This window comes from Arachis ipaensis, chromosome B05 (genome assembly GCF_000816755.2).
Source record: "Arachis ipaensis cultivar K30076 chromosome B05, Araip1.1, whole genome shotgun sequence".
In the NCBI taxonomy this organism is placed as follows: Eukaryota; Viridiplantae; Streptophyta; class Magnoliopsida; order Fabales; family Fabaceae; genus Arachis; species Arachis ipaensis.
The window spans coordinates 120,113,892-120,132,163 of NC_029789.2; the positions used below are offsets into that span (position 1 = coordinate 120,113,892).

An 18,272-nucleotide genomic window follows, 5' to 3' on the forward strand; every position below is an offset into this window, starting at 1 on the left:
TAAATCAGCAGAGTGTTTTTATGTTTAAATTAAAATATAATTAAAAATGTTGAACATGATATTTCTTAACAAATTACATAAACACATGTGTGGAAAATAATGATACCTTTCACCAATGCAAAATGAGAGAGTGCTTCAGCTGGAAGGTGGTGATGGTCTTCACCAATGAAGACGAGATGGAGGATTCAGCTGGCAGCATCCTTTTTGGTTTGGGATTCACTAATGCGTGTGAATGTCTCGTAGAATAAAGAATTTAAAAAACTGCATCAGTTATGTGAAGTTACGAAAGTAAAGCAAAGTCACCGTAACCACCAAGGAAGTGGGTGGGTTTTAAAATTTAAATTTAAATTAAAATCTAATTATAAATATGTATCTAAAAAATAGGAACATGTTACACTAAAAAAATAATTAAATATTATTTAAATCTGATTAAAGGCTGATTAGTATTGTACAACTAGTATTTCCCATAAGATAAATAATGAATTATAAAAAACATATATGTGAAAATAATAATTTTATTTCAAAAAAGGTCCTTTTTTTGTTCATTTGTTTGTTTACAGATATAGGACATTGAGACAGGGACACTGAGACACAAAATCGTGTTTGGCAGAGGAAATATGGACAGAAATAATGTATCCAGAGACAATGAATGACACAGAGACACTAACAAGAGACACAACTTATTTTTTATTTTTTTTCGTTATTCTTGTTAATTTTTATAATTATATTTTTTATCGTTATATTTTTTTTCTCAAATTTTTTAAATGAAAAAAAATGAGAATAAATTAAATTTTCATAATTTATTCTAATTTATAACCAAATAAAATACAAAAATACAAAATTTTGTCCATCAATATTTTATCCTATCTTATTCTCAGTGTCTTATCCTATCATATTCTTAAAACAAACGGAGCCTATAAAAGGTCCATTTGAGTTGTTGAAAACTTGAAATAGCGTCATTGCTTACATAATGATAATCTTACCGCGACAAGCATGGCCTATAAAATAAAGAAAGTAATAAAATCAATACCTATCCTAAAATGGGAAGATGAAGAACAAACCCAAAGGCCATGTGATAGTTCTTCCGTATCCAGCCCAAGGGCACATCAACCCGCTCCTTCAATTCGCAAAAGTTTTAGTCACCAAAGGCCTCAAGGCCACATTAGCCACAACCCCATACACAATCAACAACATACATGAACCAACCGTTGCTATTGAACCCATCTCAGATGGCTATGATGAGGGTGGCTTCACCCATGCTCCAAGCGTTGAATCCTACATTGAGTCCTTTAGATCAGCTGGTTCCAAAACATTATCAGAGCTTATAATTAAGTTGAGACACTCGTCATGTGCCGTGAACTGTATTGTATATGACTCTATGCTTACTTGGGCACTTGATGTGGCAAAACAGTTTGGTATCTATGGTGCTGTGTTCTTGACGAATTCTGCTTCTGTGTGTTCTATTTATTGGGAAATGAAATTGGGAAACTTGGTTTTTCCTTTGGAGAAATGGGTGTTTCCGATTTCAATTCCTGGGCTTCCTCCTCTTGGGGTTTCTGATTTGCCTAGCTTTGTTGCAAGACCTGATGATCACAAAGCTTATCTGGATGCTATCATGGGAATATTTGAGACTTTGAAGAACAATGACTGGGTATTCTGCAACACTTTTCAGGAACTCGAAAGTGAGGCAAGTGTTTTTTGTTTTTCGTCCACCTTGTTTTACTTTTATAAATCCAATTCATTACTAACCAATTTAGGTGTATAAGGATCATAGTTTTTTACAATGACACTATTCATGTAAAATATCAAAATCATTTTTTAAGATTAAAATAACGCACATTTTAGTTTATTTTATCAAAATATTTATCAATAATTTTTTTTATTATCTAAAAATACTTTTTAATGTGAAAAATAAAAGTAAAAGGTATTGCAAAAATATTTAAAAAATGTGATCTTAATTTTAGAAAAAAAATTTTTTAAGTGTTGCGAATGTTGTATTACCATAATGATAATTACAATAAAGAATATCATTTATAAGATGTTATTTTTTTATTCCTGGCATCATTATATGATTGTGAGATGTGAAAAATATAAAAGGTTTGGTTAGTAGAGCTTAAACTAAAGGCCAAATGGGTGATAGTTAATAAACTACATGAAATTTTAGACGTATGAATGAAATTCAACGATTTTTTCTTTAACAATTTTTGTTGTTTTGTGTTCCTTTCTGTATCATTTTATCAGATAATGGGCATATAATTTAGTTAGAACTCCATGAAAATTTAGAATAAGTATGAACATTATGGGAATAAATTTATATCTGAAATTCTTCGCTTCTCTGAAAAGTTAATGCAGAGTACAAGCGCAATACAAGTTTATCAGAGAACAAGTTGTATTGAATTAATATTTACAATTGATAAACATAAGTTGCATCTCATCTTGACTATCATAAAAGAAACCACCCTATAGTGAGGTAGTTAACAACTTCAGATATAACTCTTGTTTTTATAACAAATGAGAACATAAAAACCATGTCTTATCCATTGTCGTCTTTGGATCCATGTAGGGTTATGTTAAGCTTGCGACAACCAAGGTAAAACTTCGTCGTGTCCAAATGGATGGACACAACGCAATGACATCTTTGATTTATGTAGTCAACCTTACCTAATGGGAAATAGTTATGTTAAGATATATTAAGGTAAAAACTGCAAAATAAAAATTCGATAAGAGACCTTTTCAATTCATGACTGCACAATAATCTCATGTCTTTTGTCTTACTGAAGGCTTTAGATGGTACATGGCCAGTTATACCAGTAGGACCAATGGTTCCATCAGCATATCTACACCAACGAAATTCAGAAGACACAGCTTATGGAGCCACACTGTGGAATCCAACTAGAAATAAAAGCTACATGACATGGTTAGGTACAAAGCCGCCAAGGTCTGTAGTTTATGTATCATTCGGAAGCATGGCAACAACAACAGCTAAACAAGCCGAAGAAATCGCAAACGGCTTAAAGGCCAGCAAGAAGAATTTCATATGGGTGGTGAAAGAATCTTGGGAGATATTACCAAAGGGATTTATGAGTGGACTCGGTGATGCAGGGTTGGTGGTGACGTGGTGCAACCAATTGGAGGTGCTGTCTCACCCGGCCGTCGGCTGCTTTGTAACGCATTGTGGATGGAACTCAGTATTGGAGGCACTGAGTATAGGGGTGCCGATGGTCACGGTGGCTCAATGGAGTGATCAACCTACAAATGCTAAGCTTGTTGAAGTGGTGTGGGGAGTGGGAACAAGAGCTGAGAAGGATTCAGATGATGTTTTATCAGGCAAAGAATTGGAGAAGTGTATAGGAGAAGTTATGGACGCTGAAAAAAGTGAAGATTTAAAAAGAAATGCTTCTAAGTGGAGTCAAAGTGCTTCAAGAGCAGCTAGTGTAGGTGGGACTTCAGACAAAAATATCAATGAGTTTGTAAAGATCTTAATGTTACCTAAAGGGGAAAATAATTAATGTAAGGTTTGATTACTCTCTAGGTACTATAGGTTCATTAAATTTTCAATTGAATCCTTATAGTTTTATAATCAAATCCCTTATATACAAAATTTATTAATCAAATTCCTATAATTTAAACGTTACTAATTAAGTTCTTGCATTGTACAAATACTTTTTATTCAAATCCATTCTAATTTTTTTAATCAAACTCAACATGGGATATTAAGCCCCTGTTTTTCTTTAAAAAAATATATATTGTATATTATTATATAAAGATTTGATCCCAAAATGTTATTAAACCACAAGAACCTGATTAGAAAAAGTTGTACAATACAAGGACTTATCTAAAACGGTTAAAGTACAAGGACCTAATTGACAATTTGTATACGATAGAGGGACCAACAAACCAGAAGTTAACTGAAAATTAAGTAAAATCATAGAGATTCACAGGATACTTAAACCTGTATACTATTACTACTATACATACTTATCACCCTCACGTGGTACATGGATGCACTAAGCATAAGCTTTCAATCTTAGTTGTATATATGCAAATAAACTTTTTTAATGTCATGTGTAACAATCTACGTATACCGTTAATTCAGCTACTGCTGATATCATAAAACGTTTGTGTGAGACAATGCTGAAGAATCTGCTGAAACTGTAGACTATAGTCACTATACACGAGTATCAAATGTATGCTGATGAAGATGTATACTTGTGATGCTGTTATGCTGATCTACATGATATATATAAGATCATATATATATGGCGAGCCTCTTCAAGTGTTTACCATGGTCAACTATTAGGTTGCATTTGGATTCTGTATCTGATCAGAAATACAGAAATAAGGAAAAGATTTTATAAGAAGTTACATAAAATATATAAATTTACCATGTCTCTCTATTTCTGTTTCAGAAACAGCATCCAAATGCAGCCTTGTGGAAATTTACATCTTGCAAGCACTGCTATCTTTGCATACTTCGCCCTGTACGGAAGACCAAAAAAGGAAATATGGATCAGCATCATCACTGCTCATTCTTTATATCGCTTTGATATTAAAGATTAACATTTATGCCACAGGAAACTAATCAAATGGAGTCAAATTATTAAGAGTAGTTCAAGATTGTGCTAATTGACAAATAACATAATAGAACGTTTGCCATGGTGTGCGTACCAGATGAAGCCGGATTTACCTTGACCCGAACCCAACCATAAATAATGACCAGGTCTATTTTTTGAGACCCTTACCCAGTCCTAGACCTGGTAAAATCTTACTACTTCAGGTCATACTAAAACCGGGTCTAAACCGGTGAAGTCCGGGTCTTGATAAACTTTATGTCAAAATATGATGCACTTATTTATAAAGAAGAAAAAAATATACTTGTTACCGATGAAGTCCGGGTCTTGAATTTTTTCATAAATTCTAATTTCATGCTTTGATCTATTTTTTAATTCAACAAGTGTGATTAAAAATAAAACAATAAGATTATAATTAATATAACATAATATTAGAATTAATTTAAAACATATATACCTTTTTTAATCCCCTTAGGGTGCACATGGACGGGTGAAGCCGGGTTCGTCTTGACCCGGACCTGGCCTTGAATAATGACCGAGTCTATTTTTGAGACCCTTACCCGGCCCTTGACCTAGTGAAATCACACCAAATTAGTCCCGAAAATGTTCGGGTCCGAGCTGGGTCTTTGGGCCGGTCGGGCCGGGCCATGTACACCCCTAATCTATGAAGCCTTAGATAGCATTTGATAAAATACTAAGTTCCATTTCTGTTCCCCATGACGGACAATATCCAAGTCCCAGTCTTGGTTTTTTAAAACAATTTATGAAATGCATAAGACGTCGAAGAATCCCAATCTTTTGAGATTCAAACCTGTCACCAACTCTCAAAGTTTATTCTCTTTCAATTTTGTTTGTGCTTGCTTTATTCTGCAGAAACATTCTCTGCTGAATTTAACATGAAGTTTTGTGCAGTTTAATCAGCCTACCTTCTTCTTTCGAGCTTCTAAAATTTCTTCTATAGGTGGCCTTCCTGGAAACCACAAAGGACATAAAGCATATGAATTGAATGAAACGATGAAAGGATGTTAGCATAATCATACCGGAGAATAACCATAGGGCATGTCCAGCTCACAATTAATCCAAGTTATCATTTCACTAATATAACATAATAATGGAAAAAAAAAAATGAAACTCAATTTATAGCCTATAATTAATGATCAATGAATTTTGTGATGACTCAAGAAAAAATAAATAAATAAATAAATAAATAAATAATGGTAACAGAGCCTAGTTTTGCTAATGATAGTTGATGGTAGTTATCTAGCTATATTCGCGGAAATTGTTAGTTATGTTAATTGTTGTCTATAGAGTAGTTTTGGCAGTTACAGAGTTGCACTATTCATTTCATCCAATTTAGATAAACTGAATTCTGCAGAATAATCAAGCTAGAAGCTCATTTTCTCAGTTTCTCAAACTACTCACACCTCTGTTTTCTCATTTCCTCTCTACACATACCATCTCTTAGAAGGTATTAGAGCTCTGCTGCACAATCATCCCTCTCATAGTGAAAGGAAATCAAATCTCAGTGAAGCAGAGTTTTGTGAAACTCAGCAGGATCATAAAAATCACAATCCATGCAGTGCAGATTTGTCATAGAACCCTTACTATCCAAATCCAAATGAAAATCCTACATAAGATATTGTCACAATGACTATCTGATACTGGTTCCAATTATCATAACTGGTCTAGATCTATGAACTGTTCTTTGATTCTCCAAGAACAATATCACAGAGATATTGCAAGAATTTCACACTTTCAAGCAAGGTAACTTGTCAGTTGCAGAATATCCTGATGAACTGAAATCATTTTGGGAGGAATTCGAAAAATACTTTATAGGAATGCTAGTGTCATCTGGCAACAACTAATGCAACTAATCATATTGCAGCAACAAGTAACTACCACTAATTGTCATTAGCAGAATTAGGCTCTCCTAAGAAAAACTATGCAGTCTATGTCATTCCAGCTAATCAAATCAGCCAACCTAACGGAGAAAAAGATCATCTAAGGTTTTAATTTAACCTACAGAGTGAGAAAATATTTGGTGCTCGTGGAGCAGATTTAGTGCACGCTCAAAGAGCTTTTACAGTCATTTTATTCTTTATATTTAACTTATATAACAATTAAAAATAGAAAGGTGTGGTTGTAAAGGCTACTTAGTGCAAACACTAAATATACTCTAGGAGCAACCAACAATTTCTCAGCTACATAATAATAATAATAACAAGGAACTTCCAGTGCAAAATTGTCAATGTACGTTGCGCTTACCTGTAATCTGAAGACGATATTTAGCCCAAACACCATATATGGAGTCAGCAATTGTGCCAATCTGTGAAACATGATTTCCTCCATCGTAAAATATAATATATAATATATAAAAACAGGCTATCTAGTATGTGCTCAAGTTAAAAAATTAAAAAAGGAAGTGAGGATTCTCCATGTTTCAAAGCAACAAGACAAATAAATCATATAACAGTATTTGATAGGAAGACTTACTGGTTCATATTTTGTAATAGCATAAACCCAACCAAGACCAACTTGTTCATATAATCTCCGAAACGCCTGTAAATAGTGTTTCTCACAAGCATGAAACAGATGCATATATGAAATATACATATAAAATTTATTGCAATAAAGAGAAAAAGAAAAAGCTGGGTGGGGTGGAGAATAGATTTTCACATTTGAACAGACAACAAACTTTTTAACTCAACTTGTTTGTTTAACTCTTAAATAGTTATTGTGGTTTCTTTATGAATATAATTTTTATCCAATAATGATGATCAGTCATTGATTGGACAAGGATTCATAACTTTGCACCAATTTAAAACAGGATTTTATTATAAACATGTTATTGTTAGTACTATTATATTGTTTTCTTGGTATTGAGAATGAACTAGGGTTATATACCTATATGCGATTATTCTAATTTCTAAATTTTCAACAATTTAATAAAGATTCTGAGCTTAGAACCTATGTGCAGATATTTTAAAGCATATACTCATATTCAGAGTATAGAACTAACACAAGAGTCTGAGTAATGGCAATAATAATTATGTTGGTAACGAAGATGAGGTAAGAAGCAATACTTCAACATCCTTAACCACAGTTCCATCAGAGAGAATAGCATGAATTCTTCCCATAACCTACAAGTGAAAAAAAAAACAACAACAACAACAAAAAACAAAAAACAAAAATCATTGAATTGTTTTGGCACATACTAGCTGTGAAAAGCATGTTCAATATTCATCAAGAATCCTCAATAAGTTCAAATGTTTGGAAAGATCTATCATCAATCAAAATAAACCATAAAAGAAAAAAGTCATTATACTAATAACAAAAAAAGAAAAAAACAAAGGAGCCAATGGAGTTCATAACCTACTAAAACGGGTTACGGAAAAGAGCATTACTTAACAATTGCGAGAGAGTAGGCAGTAGAATAAACTAACAGTTTCATAGTCAAGGTTTTGATTTTCCTCTGGAGAGTAATCAACTGAGCTTATATCAACAAATTTGATTGTTCCATAGCTCTTATTCCTCTCCCTTAGCATATCCACCTGAAAAGACATAGACAGCACAACATGCAAAATACTCATCAATAATCTAAAATGCCGAAAAGAACCACGACCAACAAGTCAACAACACTTGTCTAATGTTTAGATAAATTAAGTTGAAACCTCGCGCATACAGAGAGGGCAGTCTCCATCATAGAGCATTTTAATCTTCCAATCCTTGTTATTGGGTGATTGACCTTCCCCTTCTTTCTTGGAACTTGCAGCCTCCATAGCTGCCTCACTAATAGCTCGAATGTGCCATTGAAATCCTGCAAGTAAGTTTGTCATCAATTCATGTGCACTCATTGTTACATTCCCGGAAGAGTAGAGAAAATCGAGATTTGATGTGAAATTGGAAAAGTACATTAAATACGGAAAACATGAATATTTAAATAGTGAAATTCTCAGACCTAGTAAAAATTGTGCGGTTCACTCATTTAAAATTGTAATATCGAAAAATTTTAAGTTAAATCGAGATTCAGCTAGTTTGCTCGGAACAATATATTTGTCATTCTCACCTTGAGCATTTTCCATTTTTAATCTCTCTACAATCTTATAATCAAATTCTTGATTTTAGGTTTCTTAATAAGTACGCAAATGATGAAAGTAACCGAGATTGTCAATCAGCGGTAGTAACACATTATAATTTTATAGAAATACATCAATTTCAAATTATGTGTAGTAAAGAAGAATAATAATAAATAATAATAATAATGATGAAATTCGAAAGGTAAGAGAAAAAAAAAAAGGGGCGTACCAGGTTTAGTAATAGGATTGGAGTGCGAAGGAAGATTGATAATGTTATGGAACTTGGGAGAAAGATTATGGTGTGGAAGTGAAAAGAGAAGTGACGGTTTTTTAACCGTTGCAATGCTCCCAAAAACAGAAGAAGCAGCATACGCTGCTGCGACTCTCATTGCCATATTGTGATTTGGTTAGAGCACTCAAGTTGGGGAATGAGAATTGAGAAGGTTTGTGTTGAAAGGAAAAACCAAACATTTTTCTTTCCAGAAACGTGGAAGCTTGGGGATCACCCAAACTCATGAGAATGACACGGATTTTGAGGTTGAGATTCTGCTTCGCCTTCGATCTACCCGTTTAGACTTTCGAAGCTTCATCCAACTCCATACCAAATCTCATTTAAAAAAATTTAACAAATTACTTATTAATAATAAATGAAGTCTTACCTTTTAAAAGTAATACAATGAAAAAATTAATTATCTGAAAATTTAAAAATAAATGACACGACAACAGAATTTATTGTTTTTTATTAGTAGTTTTAGTCATTAACTTAATTCTTTTAATTTAGCGATTTAATAATATATTTTTAGCTCGTACTTTAAAATATTATTATTGGCCAAATAAATAAATTCTAATATTTCTCTTTAAAATATAAAAAACATTTATTGTTACAAACTAATTTATCAAATATGCTAAATAAAAAAATTTTAGAGCCAACAATTCTTGAAAATTTACTTACACATCTACATATTTTTGTCAATAAAATTTAATTAAGTTGATCCAAATTCAACAAAATAACATACACAATATATACATAAATTGTATAATTTTTTGTTTGATTTTTTTTTATTCTTATTAAAATGATAAAATAAAAAGAATTATGAGAAAATGAAGAAAAAAAAAGATGATAATAATAAAAACAAGGAAGAAAAAATTTTAAATTATATAGATTTTTTCAAAAAATTAATACTAAAATATTTTAATTCTGGCACACAAAATTTTTTAATATTGGTCATGATGACTATTAGTCCTAGTATAATTTAGGGTATAGGTAATTGAAAAAGGTTTATTATCTTGTTCCACTAGATCTAGTTCATAAAATTTATAAAGTTAATTTTTTTATATTTTCTATTCTTAGTGAGATGGGATATTGGTTGATCAATTAGATTTATGATTCTTTTATCACAAATTATTAAGTTTATTGGTGAATAATTTTTGAATAAGGATTATAAAGTTGTATACTCTTTGTTTAAATTTCTTACTTCTTTATTTAATTTTGGGTGAGAATTTTAAAATTGTATTTTAAATTTTTTTTTTTTTTTTTGTTTTCTTTTACATACATCTTTATGTTGCACAATTAACATTATTTATATCTCAAGACTAAGTAATCATCTTTATTTTGGAGATTAACTAAAATAGATAATTTGGATGTGAAGTTTAGAATCTTTTTGAATTGGATTTGATGTTTTTTTTTTTTGCTTGGTAAAGCCGTTCGATATCCTTGGATATGGATGGGAAGTGATACCTACAAGGGACTCTAATGTTTAAGTTAGCAAAAATTTAATACAAGTTTATGAGTTTTGAGTTGAGAAATACCTGAGACGAAGGAAATATCTATACCGTTATAATAGTAACCTAAAGAATACTCTTGTAATTTCTCCTCCTATTTTGATGGGTAGTTATTTTTTTTTTATTTAAAAATTGTTGTTATCCTATATTTAACTATATGAGTATATTTATAGGTGTAGTTAAAATTTTATGCGGTCTGAAGAGATCAAACGTATAAATTTTTATAGATTTAGGCTTTATCTATTTTAGGCATGATTTTAAATTATGGGCCAAAATATAAATCGTGTCTTCATTATTAAAGATATTAAAAAATGTTGGCTATTTTTAAATTTTAGTTATATATCTCTTTAGTTCTATAAAGGAGTAAGTATTGTTTTGGTCCCTAATATTAAAACTGTCCCTAATGTAATTTTTGATTTAGAATCATCCTTAATATTTTTTTCGTATTAAAATCGTCCTTTTAACTTTTTTGGATAAAAATACCCTCCACCTTTATCAGCATCTTTTCTTCCACCACCATCCCCCACCAACACCAGCACATCCACCACCAACAATAACATCATCAATGAAATAACCCAAATTCAATAAATCAACACAAATTCAACAACCAAATTAACACACAACAACAATAAAATCAGAAAACAACAAATTAAAAAGCTATTACTTCTGTTGGTAATGATGGAGGCGGGGTTCCTCTGGTAGTAAGGATAGCATTGTTGCCAAATTCAAGTTCACAACTTGAGTATGTTCTTGACATGTACAGCACTTGCTATCTTGTATTTGGTGATGCTTTGTTTACTAAGCTGTATTGTGTTGAATATAAGTTGGAGAAGAGAGGGTTTGGTGATTTGTTAATGTTAGTACACCTTCTCCATCTTGAAGCATACAATGCTCGGTACTTCCTTTATGGAATTGTAGTGCTGGAGAAGGATTCATATTGAAGCATACAGTGTTGGGTAATTCCTTTATGGAATTGCAGTGCTTGCAAAGATTGATCCAGTTTGGGGAATGAAATATAAGAAGAAGCAGATGAAGAAGAAGAAGGAAGTAGATTCAGAAGAAGAAGCAGAACCACCAGAGCAGCGGCGTGGTCTCCCGAGGTCTCCCGACGTTCTTTTTTTATTTTATTTTATAATTTTTTTTATTAAAATAGGAATAGTTTAGGAATAATATAAAAAAAATATTAAAAAGGATGATTTTAATACAAAAAATTAAAAATTATATCGAAAACGGTTTTGATTTTGGCCCTCAATGTTAGGGACCAAAACAATACTTACCCCTTCTATAAATATAAAGAGAGTTCTAAGATAAAAAAAAATCCTCTTAATAGACCAACAAAAATGCAAAAACAACCAATAACAATTCATATATAAATTGTTGATACTCTAAAAGTCTGTAACTGTTGTTAAACAAATTAATTCCACTCATCTTTTCAATTAAATTTTTAATATATTATTGAATAAATAAAATTTTAAACAACTTAATTATAAGACAATTAATAAAAAGAGTATCATTATAAAACAAAACTTTTTCCTTTCAAAATAATATTGGAACAATTTGTTTGACGGGAGTAATATTTAAAAAATTTTAAAATAATAAAAATTTTTTTAAAAACAAAATATTTGATTTGAAATTTAACTTTTGAGTTTACTCTAAAAATCACTTACATGTAAAGATTAAGTAATGTCTATCAATATTAAAAATATATTGGCTACTTATAAATTTTAGATATATGTCTCTCTTCTTATTTTAAGTATGTTTATGACTTAAGAATACTAGTATGGACAAGTGAAATACAAACACACTAAAAAATGTAAAAAATGTTTTAAATAAGGGGTTAAATACGTTTTTTTGTCCCTATAATTTTGACAAAAAATTAAAATTGTCTTTAAAATTTTTGTGTTTAAAATTGTCCCTTACGTTGAATTTTTTTTTTAATCATCTTTTTCTTATTTTTTAGATAAAAATATCCTCTTCTTCATTTCACTTTTTTTTTTTCAATAATTTATCCTTACAAAATGGGAGTGATTGGGAGGATTAAGGTCAAGGTAGAAAAAATCGAGATTTTACGTGAAATTAAAAAAGTAAATTAAGTACATAAAACCTAAAATTTTAATAAGATTTAAATTGTAAAATTATCAGACTTAGTAAAAATTTCATAAAATCGATTATCTCATTTAAAATCGTATTATCCGAAGATTTTAAGAGTTAAATCGATATTTTAACTACTATGATTGGGATTAAGGTTGCTAATGAGAAAAGTGAAAAAAGAAAGATAACTTTATGTAAAGGATGATTTTAAAATAAAATTTAGAACTAGGATAGAAGAACGTATTTTTAACTTTAATTTCTTAATAATTTAATTAAATAAAAAAATAATAAAAAATTATATTCTATTTAAAATGGTGTTAAAACTACTGATAATGTTGCTCTATTTAAATAATTAGTTATGACCAAGTCATTTGTGGGAGTCTATAAAATTTATACTTATCATCGTATTAACAGTCTCTAAAAATCTAATTTTTTAGTCCAATTTGCTCATTTAGAGGTATCAAAATCTTATCCAAAATTATCATATTCTGCAAACATAATGTTATTCCTACAAAAATAAAAAAATATTTCAATATCATCCAATCAGAATCATGTGTTTACATAACTATTTGATACATAACTATAATTCTTAAAATACATGCACATATTAGTCTACATTATGAACTATGTCATATTGATACTGATGCTTTGTATCTAATACGAGTTAATAATGTTGTTAGTGCTTATTTGAGTACCATTAAATCGATAAAAAAATAATATTTTTTAATATTTTTTTTATATTTTTTAGTGTATTTGACAAATTTCTAATCGTAAAAATAAAAATACTAAAAAAGTAAAAAAAATTGAGAAGCTACAATTTATATCTTTTTTTAAAAGATCTTTTTTTCTTAAAAATAGATGTTTTTTACGTAATAAATTAACAAAAAATACTTTTATCTTATTTTATCCAAATATAATGGATAGATAAAAAGATCTTTTTACATGAGATATCCAAACATAAAATTACTTTTATTTTTGTAAAATTCTTTAAAAAAACATTAAAATTTTTTTTTTAAAGATTTCGTCCAAACAAGTCCTTAATAAAATGGTTAGCAGAATAATAGAGTCTTACTCATGTTGAGAGAATGTCCATGAATTCCAATAAAAAAGTTGAACAATATTAGACATGCTTGTGTTGAAGAAAAGAACCCTAGCAAAAGGTCTCCAAGGCCTTTCCAAGAAAACAGTGCCATCTTTAAAGACATTGCAATTCTTGGATACAAACCTATTTAAATAAGTTGTATTTGTTCTTCCTTGTGCTGTTATATATCCTACAAATCCTTCTTCTAATGCTCCTTTAATAACATTGCGAATACAATAATACATTTATTTAATCATCAATTCTCATTCAATCCATTTTTATGATAATTGTAGTTATAATAGTTATAGTGGCTAAACAATTTTAACATTATTTAAAAATATTATTAAAATTTAATTCTACTATTCTAAAAAAAGACCAATTAAATGTTACTACTTGTATAATTCATTAAATAAAATAATTAAAAATGATATAAAATTTAAATTAAGTTGAGACTAAATATTAGAATGACAAATTCACATTAAATCTTAAATTAATTTTTATGATATATGATTCTATAAATATTTATGTGGCATTTTAAACTAAAATTAAGTATTAGAAATACTCTTATTACTAAAAAACGTCATTTTAACTGTAATCATAGACATGATAACATGCACTTTTTATATTTGAATGAAATTGAATTACCTCAAATAAAGACGGGCCAACTCCAAAGATAAAATCAACGGTAACTTGAATGGTACAGAACTTATAGTAATGTCTTCTTTGATCGTTCCATCAAGTGTCTTGTAATTTAAAAAACCTAACTCTTTAAAAATAAAACTTGTCTCCACTTATCATTGCAGTTGATGCAGGAGCCTTGAAATTCTTATTTATTAGATTGTTATATATATTCTGTTTCACAAAAAAAATGAAATTTTGTATTATTTGTATGCATGATATATGAAATATTGTATTAATTTAATTTATGTATGAATCATCTTATAGTGCTACTCATATCATAGATACACACATTAATTTAACAAAAAAAATAAATTTTAATTTTCTCAACAATATTTGAATTTATTTTCTGAAAAATTATTTTATAAATTAGACAACTTCTTATTAATTTTTAAGATATTTATTTTTAGTTTCACATTAATTTTTGAGCCCAAAAAAATTGCTGTAAAGTATAAGATATTTAAGTATTGGATAAGTTTGGTCAATTACATTAATTATGTGATATAATAAAGTATGATGATAATGAATAATTTAAATTAGACTCTCAATGATTTGTGGGTCTAGATCTAAAACTTCCTAAATCAACGAAATTGTTTAGTTATTTAACTGAATCAATTTGACTTGTTTTAATTTCAAGGTATGTAACATTAAAGTTATGAGACTTGCTATACATACAAGTCTTTTTGACATACAAATCTATATAAGTCAACCCAAGTTCAACAACTCTCAATTTAAAAAGCGTGTAAATACGCGCTTCTTCAACTTTAAATAGAGCGAAATAAAAAATGGTTCTTCTTCAACGTTTGTATTCCATGTTCTTCCTCCTGCTTCTTCTCCTTCTTCTTCTTCTCCTTCTTCTTTGCATTCCTCCTCATTTTTCTTCGCATTTCTTCTTCTTTGCGTTTTCATCCTCATCATGGTACTTTTTATTATTGTTATTATTGCTGCATTTTTTCCTCCTCCTCATTCTATTGAACTATACAAAATTTATCAGAATAAAAATACACCCAAATATTTTCGTGTTATACCTAAATATCTTCGTGTTACACCCAAATTTGCTGCAAAAACAGAAAAATATTTCCTTTAATGTTGCATTTTTTTCTTTTTTTTCCCTTATTTCTTTCTTTCTTTTAGTAAAATGAATGTAAGTTCACCATCTTCCAAGTAATTTTGCAGCATTATGTGTTTCTTCTTTTTCTTTGTTTGATTTTTTTGTTTTTATTCTTGTTAAGAGAGTAAAAATAAGAAGAAACTTGAGAAGGTAAAACAAAAAGGAAAAGATGAATAAGAAAAAGAAGATGGTGATGATGATAAAAAAAAAAGTAGTAAAAGATGAGGAGGAGGAAGAGGAAGAATTTTAAATTTTGCAGAACTTATCAGAATAAAAATACACCCAAATATCTTCGTGTTACACCTAAATTTACTGCAAATATAGAAAAATATTTCCTTTAATGCTGTATTTTCTTCTTCTTCTTTTTTTTCCTTATTTCTTTTTTTCTTTTAGTTAAATGAATGTAAGTTTATCCTCTTCCAAGTAATTTTATAGCATTATATGTTTCTTCTTCTTCTTTGTTTAATTTTTTTATTTTTATTCTTGTTAAGAGAGTAAAACAAGAAGAAACTCGAGAATGTAAAATAAAAAAAAGATGAATAAGAAAAAAAGAAGAAGAAGATGGTGATGATGATAAAAGAAAAAAGAAGCAGTAGAAGATGAAGAGGAAGAAGAGGAAGAGTTTTGAATTATGCAGAACTTATCAGAATAAAAATACACCCAAAATTCTTAAAATACACCTAAATATCTTTATATTACACCCAAATTTACTGTAAATACTGAAAAATATTTCTTCTAATGCTACATTTTTTTCTTCTGAATTCAACCACACCTCAGCCACTTGATTGGATTCAAAACAATAAAAGGAGGAGCAGAAATTCTAATGAAAAAAGAAGGAGAAAAATGATGAGGAGAAAGAGGTGGTGTTGATGACGATGATAACAAAGTAAGAAGAAGAAGAAGAACGTACAGTTAGGGATGGCAAAATTTCCCGAGACGCGGGGATCCCTGCGGGGACTGCCCTGAATGGGGATCCGATTGTGGGGAATTTTTCCCGCGGGGATGGGGATGGGGGACAAAATTTCCCAGAAGCAGGCGCGGAGACCCGAGCGGGGATCCCCACCCCGTCCCCGCTATTCCCCGAAATTTATGAATTCCTTGAATTATCCTTAATAGTTTATTTCTCATATATGTTTTTTAGTCATTTTTCACACACACATATATATAGAAACCCAAAACTCCTAATCTTTATTTGCATAACCTCTCTTCAATTCAGAGATCCCTAAGGCTGTCCATACTCCATCCAACCTCTTTGCAGCCACCCCCTCGTCACCCTTCTCACCGCATCATCACAACTCACCGTGCCATTACCCTTACCGTGTCGTAATTTCTATTTGCGGCGTTCCTTTTCGTAACTCTGCCGTCGTGTCCATTCTCCTCTTTGTTGTCGCGTCTTCCACCTCATCCACTGCTTTTTTCTTTGGCTCGTCGTTGCGTCTCCCCATTGCGTTATTTCGAAAGAAGTCACTATCGTGTTATTTAGACTTTTTGTATAAAATCTTGCAGTTTTTGTATAAGATAGATACTTGTAGCTCTATTCATATGGAAATTAATAATTAGTTAGAACTATTATGTAGATGGGGAATGGGGTCCCCGCGGGAAATAGGGCTCCATGGGGAATGGGGATGGGGATGGGGAGCAATTTTCCCCCACGGCGGGAAATGAGGCGGGAATGGGGAGTAAATCTGAGGGCGGGGATGGGAGCAGGGAGGCATCCCCCGCCCCCGCCCTGCCCCATTGACATCCCTACGTACAGTAACAAGAAGAAGAAGAAGAAGAACGTGCAGTAATGGCACGAAGCGCGTAAATATAAATGACTCGTAAAGACTTGTATGAAAAAAATACGTAAAGAATAATTCTAAAGTTATTAGGATTGAGTTCTGAACGAATTCCTTCCAATTCCATTGACTTAAAATAAGTCTTATTAGTTATTTGTTCACTGAAATTTTGGGATTCGAAAAGTACAGAAACCACATTAGATATAATTAAATAAATATATTTTTTATAATTCAATAAAAGATTGGTTATCCACTAAAATCTTTCATCGTAACGTAATAAGAAGGTCACTTATGTTATGCCATATATATTAGAGATGGAAGATATTCAAACATTAAATAATATTTAAGAGATAAAATAAAAATAGACAGAGAATGATATAATTAATTAATTATAGTTAGCTACTCTAAAAGAGATGGATTTGACGATGATATTATCGGCCATGGATTGAAACGTGGAGACTCTGAGCGGTTGAATTATGGTCACCCCATTTAACCCACGTTTTTTTCTTTCTAATTCTCTTCAATATTATGTATGATTTATCATTTGAAATTCTCACTTTCTCCCTTTAACACCAAATTTCTTAAGTTAAATAAAAAAGTTACATGCCACAATTTCAATACCATTCAAAAGTGAAAATTCATGTACAGTTAATTTAACGTAAAATTAATTGTATCTGAATTTTCACCTTTTAACTTTTATTTTCACATAAAACATTTCAAGTAATTAATTATCTAAAAAGAGTTAATATTTCTATGCAAAACAAAAGAATATTAAATTTATTACATGTAAAATATCAGGCTTGACCAAGATTGAAACCAACAAATGTTGGGAGGGATAAAATCAATTGTATATTGAATTGTAGAGAAGTTGTCATGTCCAAAAGAAACGACAACAATTTCGCTAAATGGGAGGATTTTGTCTCCAACACTTTGGTAATACTGGGCATTAACAACTCCTAAATTTACCAACACAAACACACAACTCCACCAACGAATAAGAAATAACAACATCATCAATTAATTCAACACCTGTGTTAATAGTTGGGATCAAATGGAAGTTTTTTGCATTGGTAGATAAAGAAGAAGAAAAAGAAACACTACACG

General features: G+C 30.3%; 2 protein-coding genes across 6 annotated transcripts; one reads left to right on the forward strand and one right to left on the reverse strand.

Moving 5' to 3' along the window:
- On the forward strand, positions 954–3,638 carry LOC107643933 (UDP-glycosyltransferase 74B1). Its single transcript, XM_016347691.1, has 2 exons — positions 954–1,687; positions 2,781–3,638. Exons 1-2 carry the CDS (start codon positions 1,049–1,051, stop codon positions 3,507–3,509), a joined length of 1,368 nt encoding a protein of 455 aa, XP_016203177.1. The 5' UTR covers positions 954–1,048; the 3' UTR covers positions 3,510–3,638.
- On the reverse strand, positions 3,888–9,236 carry LOC107643936 (uncharacterized protein At5g50100, mitochondrial). Of its 5 annotated transcripts, XR_002363456.1 has the most exons (10): positions 8,877–9,233; positions 8,243–8,388; positions 8,015–8,122; positions 7,655–7,711; positions 7,065–7,130; positions 6,837–6,897; positions 5,498–5,541; positions 5,029–5,143; positions 4,386–4,479; positions 3,888–4,320 (listed from the first exon to the last, which is right to left on the reverse strand). XR_002363456.1 is itself a non-coding variant. In XM_021124349.1 (9 exons), exons 1-9 carry the CDS (start codon positions 9,015–9,017, stop codon positions 4,460–4,462), a joined length of 747 nt encoding a protein of 248 aa, XP_020980008.1. In that variant the 5' UTR covers positions 9,018–9,236; the 3' UTR covers positions 3,888–4,459. The 5 variants fall into 5 exon arrangements, 3 of the variants coding, with proteins under 3 accessions (XP_020980008.1, XP_020980007.1, XP_020980009.1); XR_002363457.1 differs by lacking the exon at positions 5,029–5,143 and having other exon boundaries at positions 8,877–9,229; XM_021124349.1 differs by having other exon boundaries at positions 3,888–4,479; positions 8,254–8,388; positions 8,877–9,236.

Coding starts and splice junctions, on each gene's coding strand:
- LOC107643933 (XM_016347691.1), top strand. CDS start 1,049: ATGAAGAACAAACCCAAAGGCCATGTGATAGTTCTTCCGTATCCAGCC. Junction 1,688..2,780: donor TTCAGGAACTCGAAAGTGAG/GCAAGTGTTTTT, acceptor GTCTTACTGAAG/GCTTTAGATGGTACATGGCC.
- LOC107643936 (XM_021124348.1), bottom strand. CDS start 9,042: ATGGCAATGAGAGTCGCAGCAGCGTATGCTGCTTCTTCTGTTTTTGGG. Junction 8,389..8,876: donor CAATCCTATTACTAAACCTG/GTACGCCCCTTT, acceptor ACTTACTTGCAG/GATTTCAATGGCACATTCGA. Junction 5,542..6,836: donor ATATCGTCTTCAGATTACAG/GTAAGCGCAACG, acceptor TGTGGTTTCCAG/GAAGGCCACCTATAGAAGAA.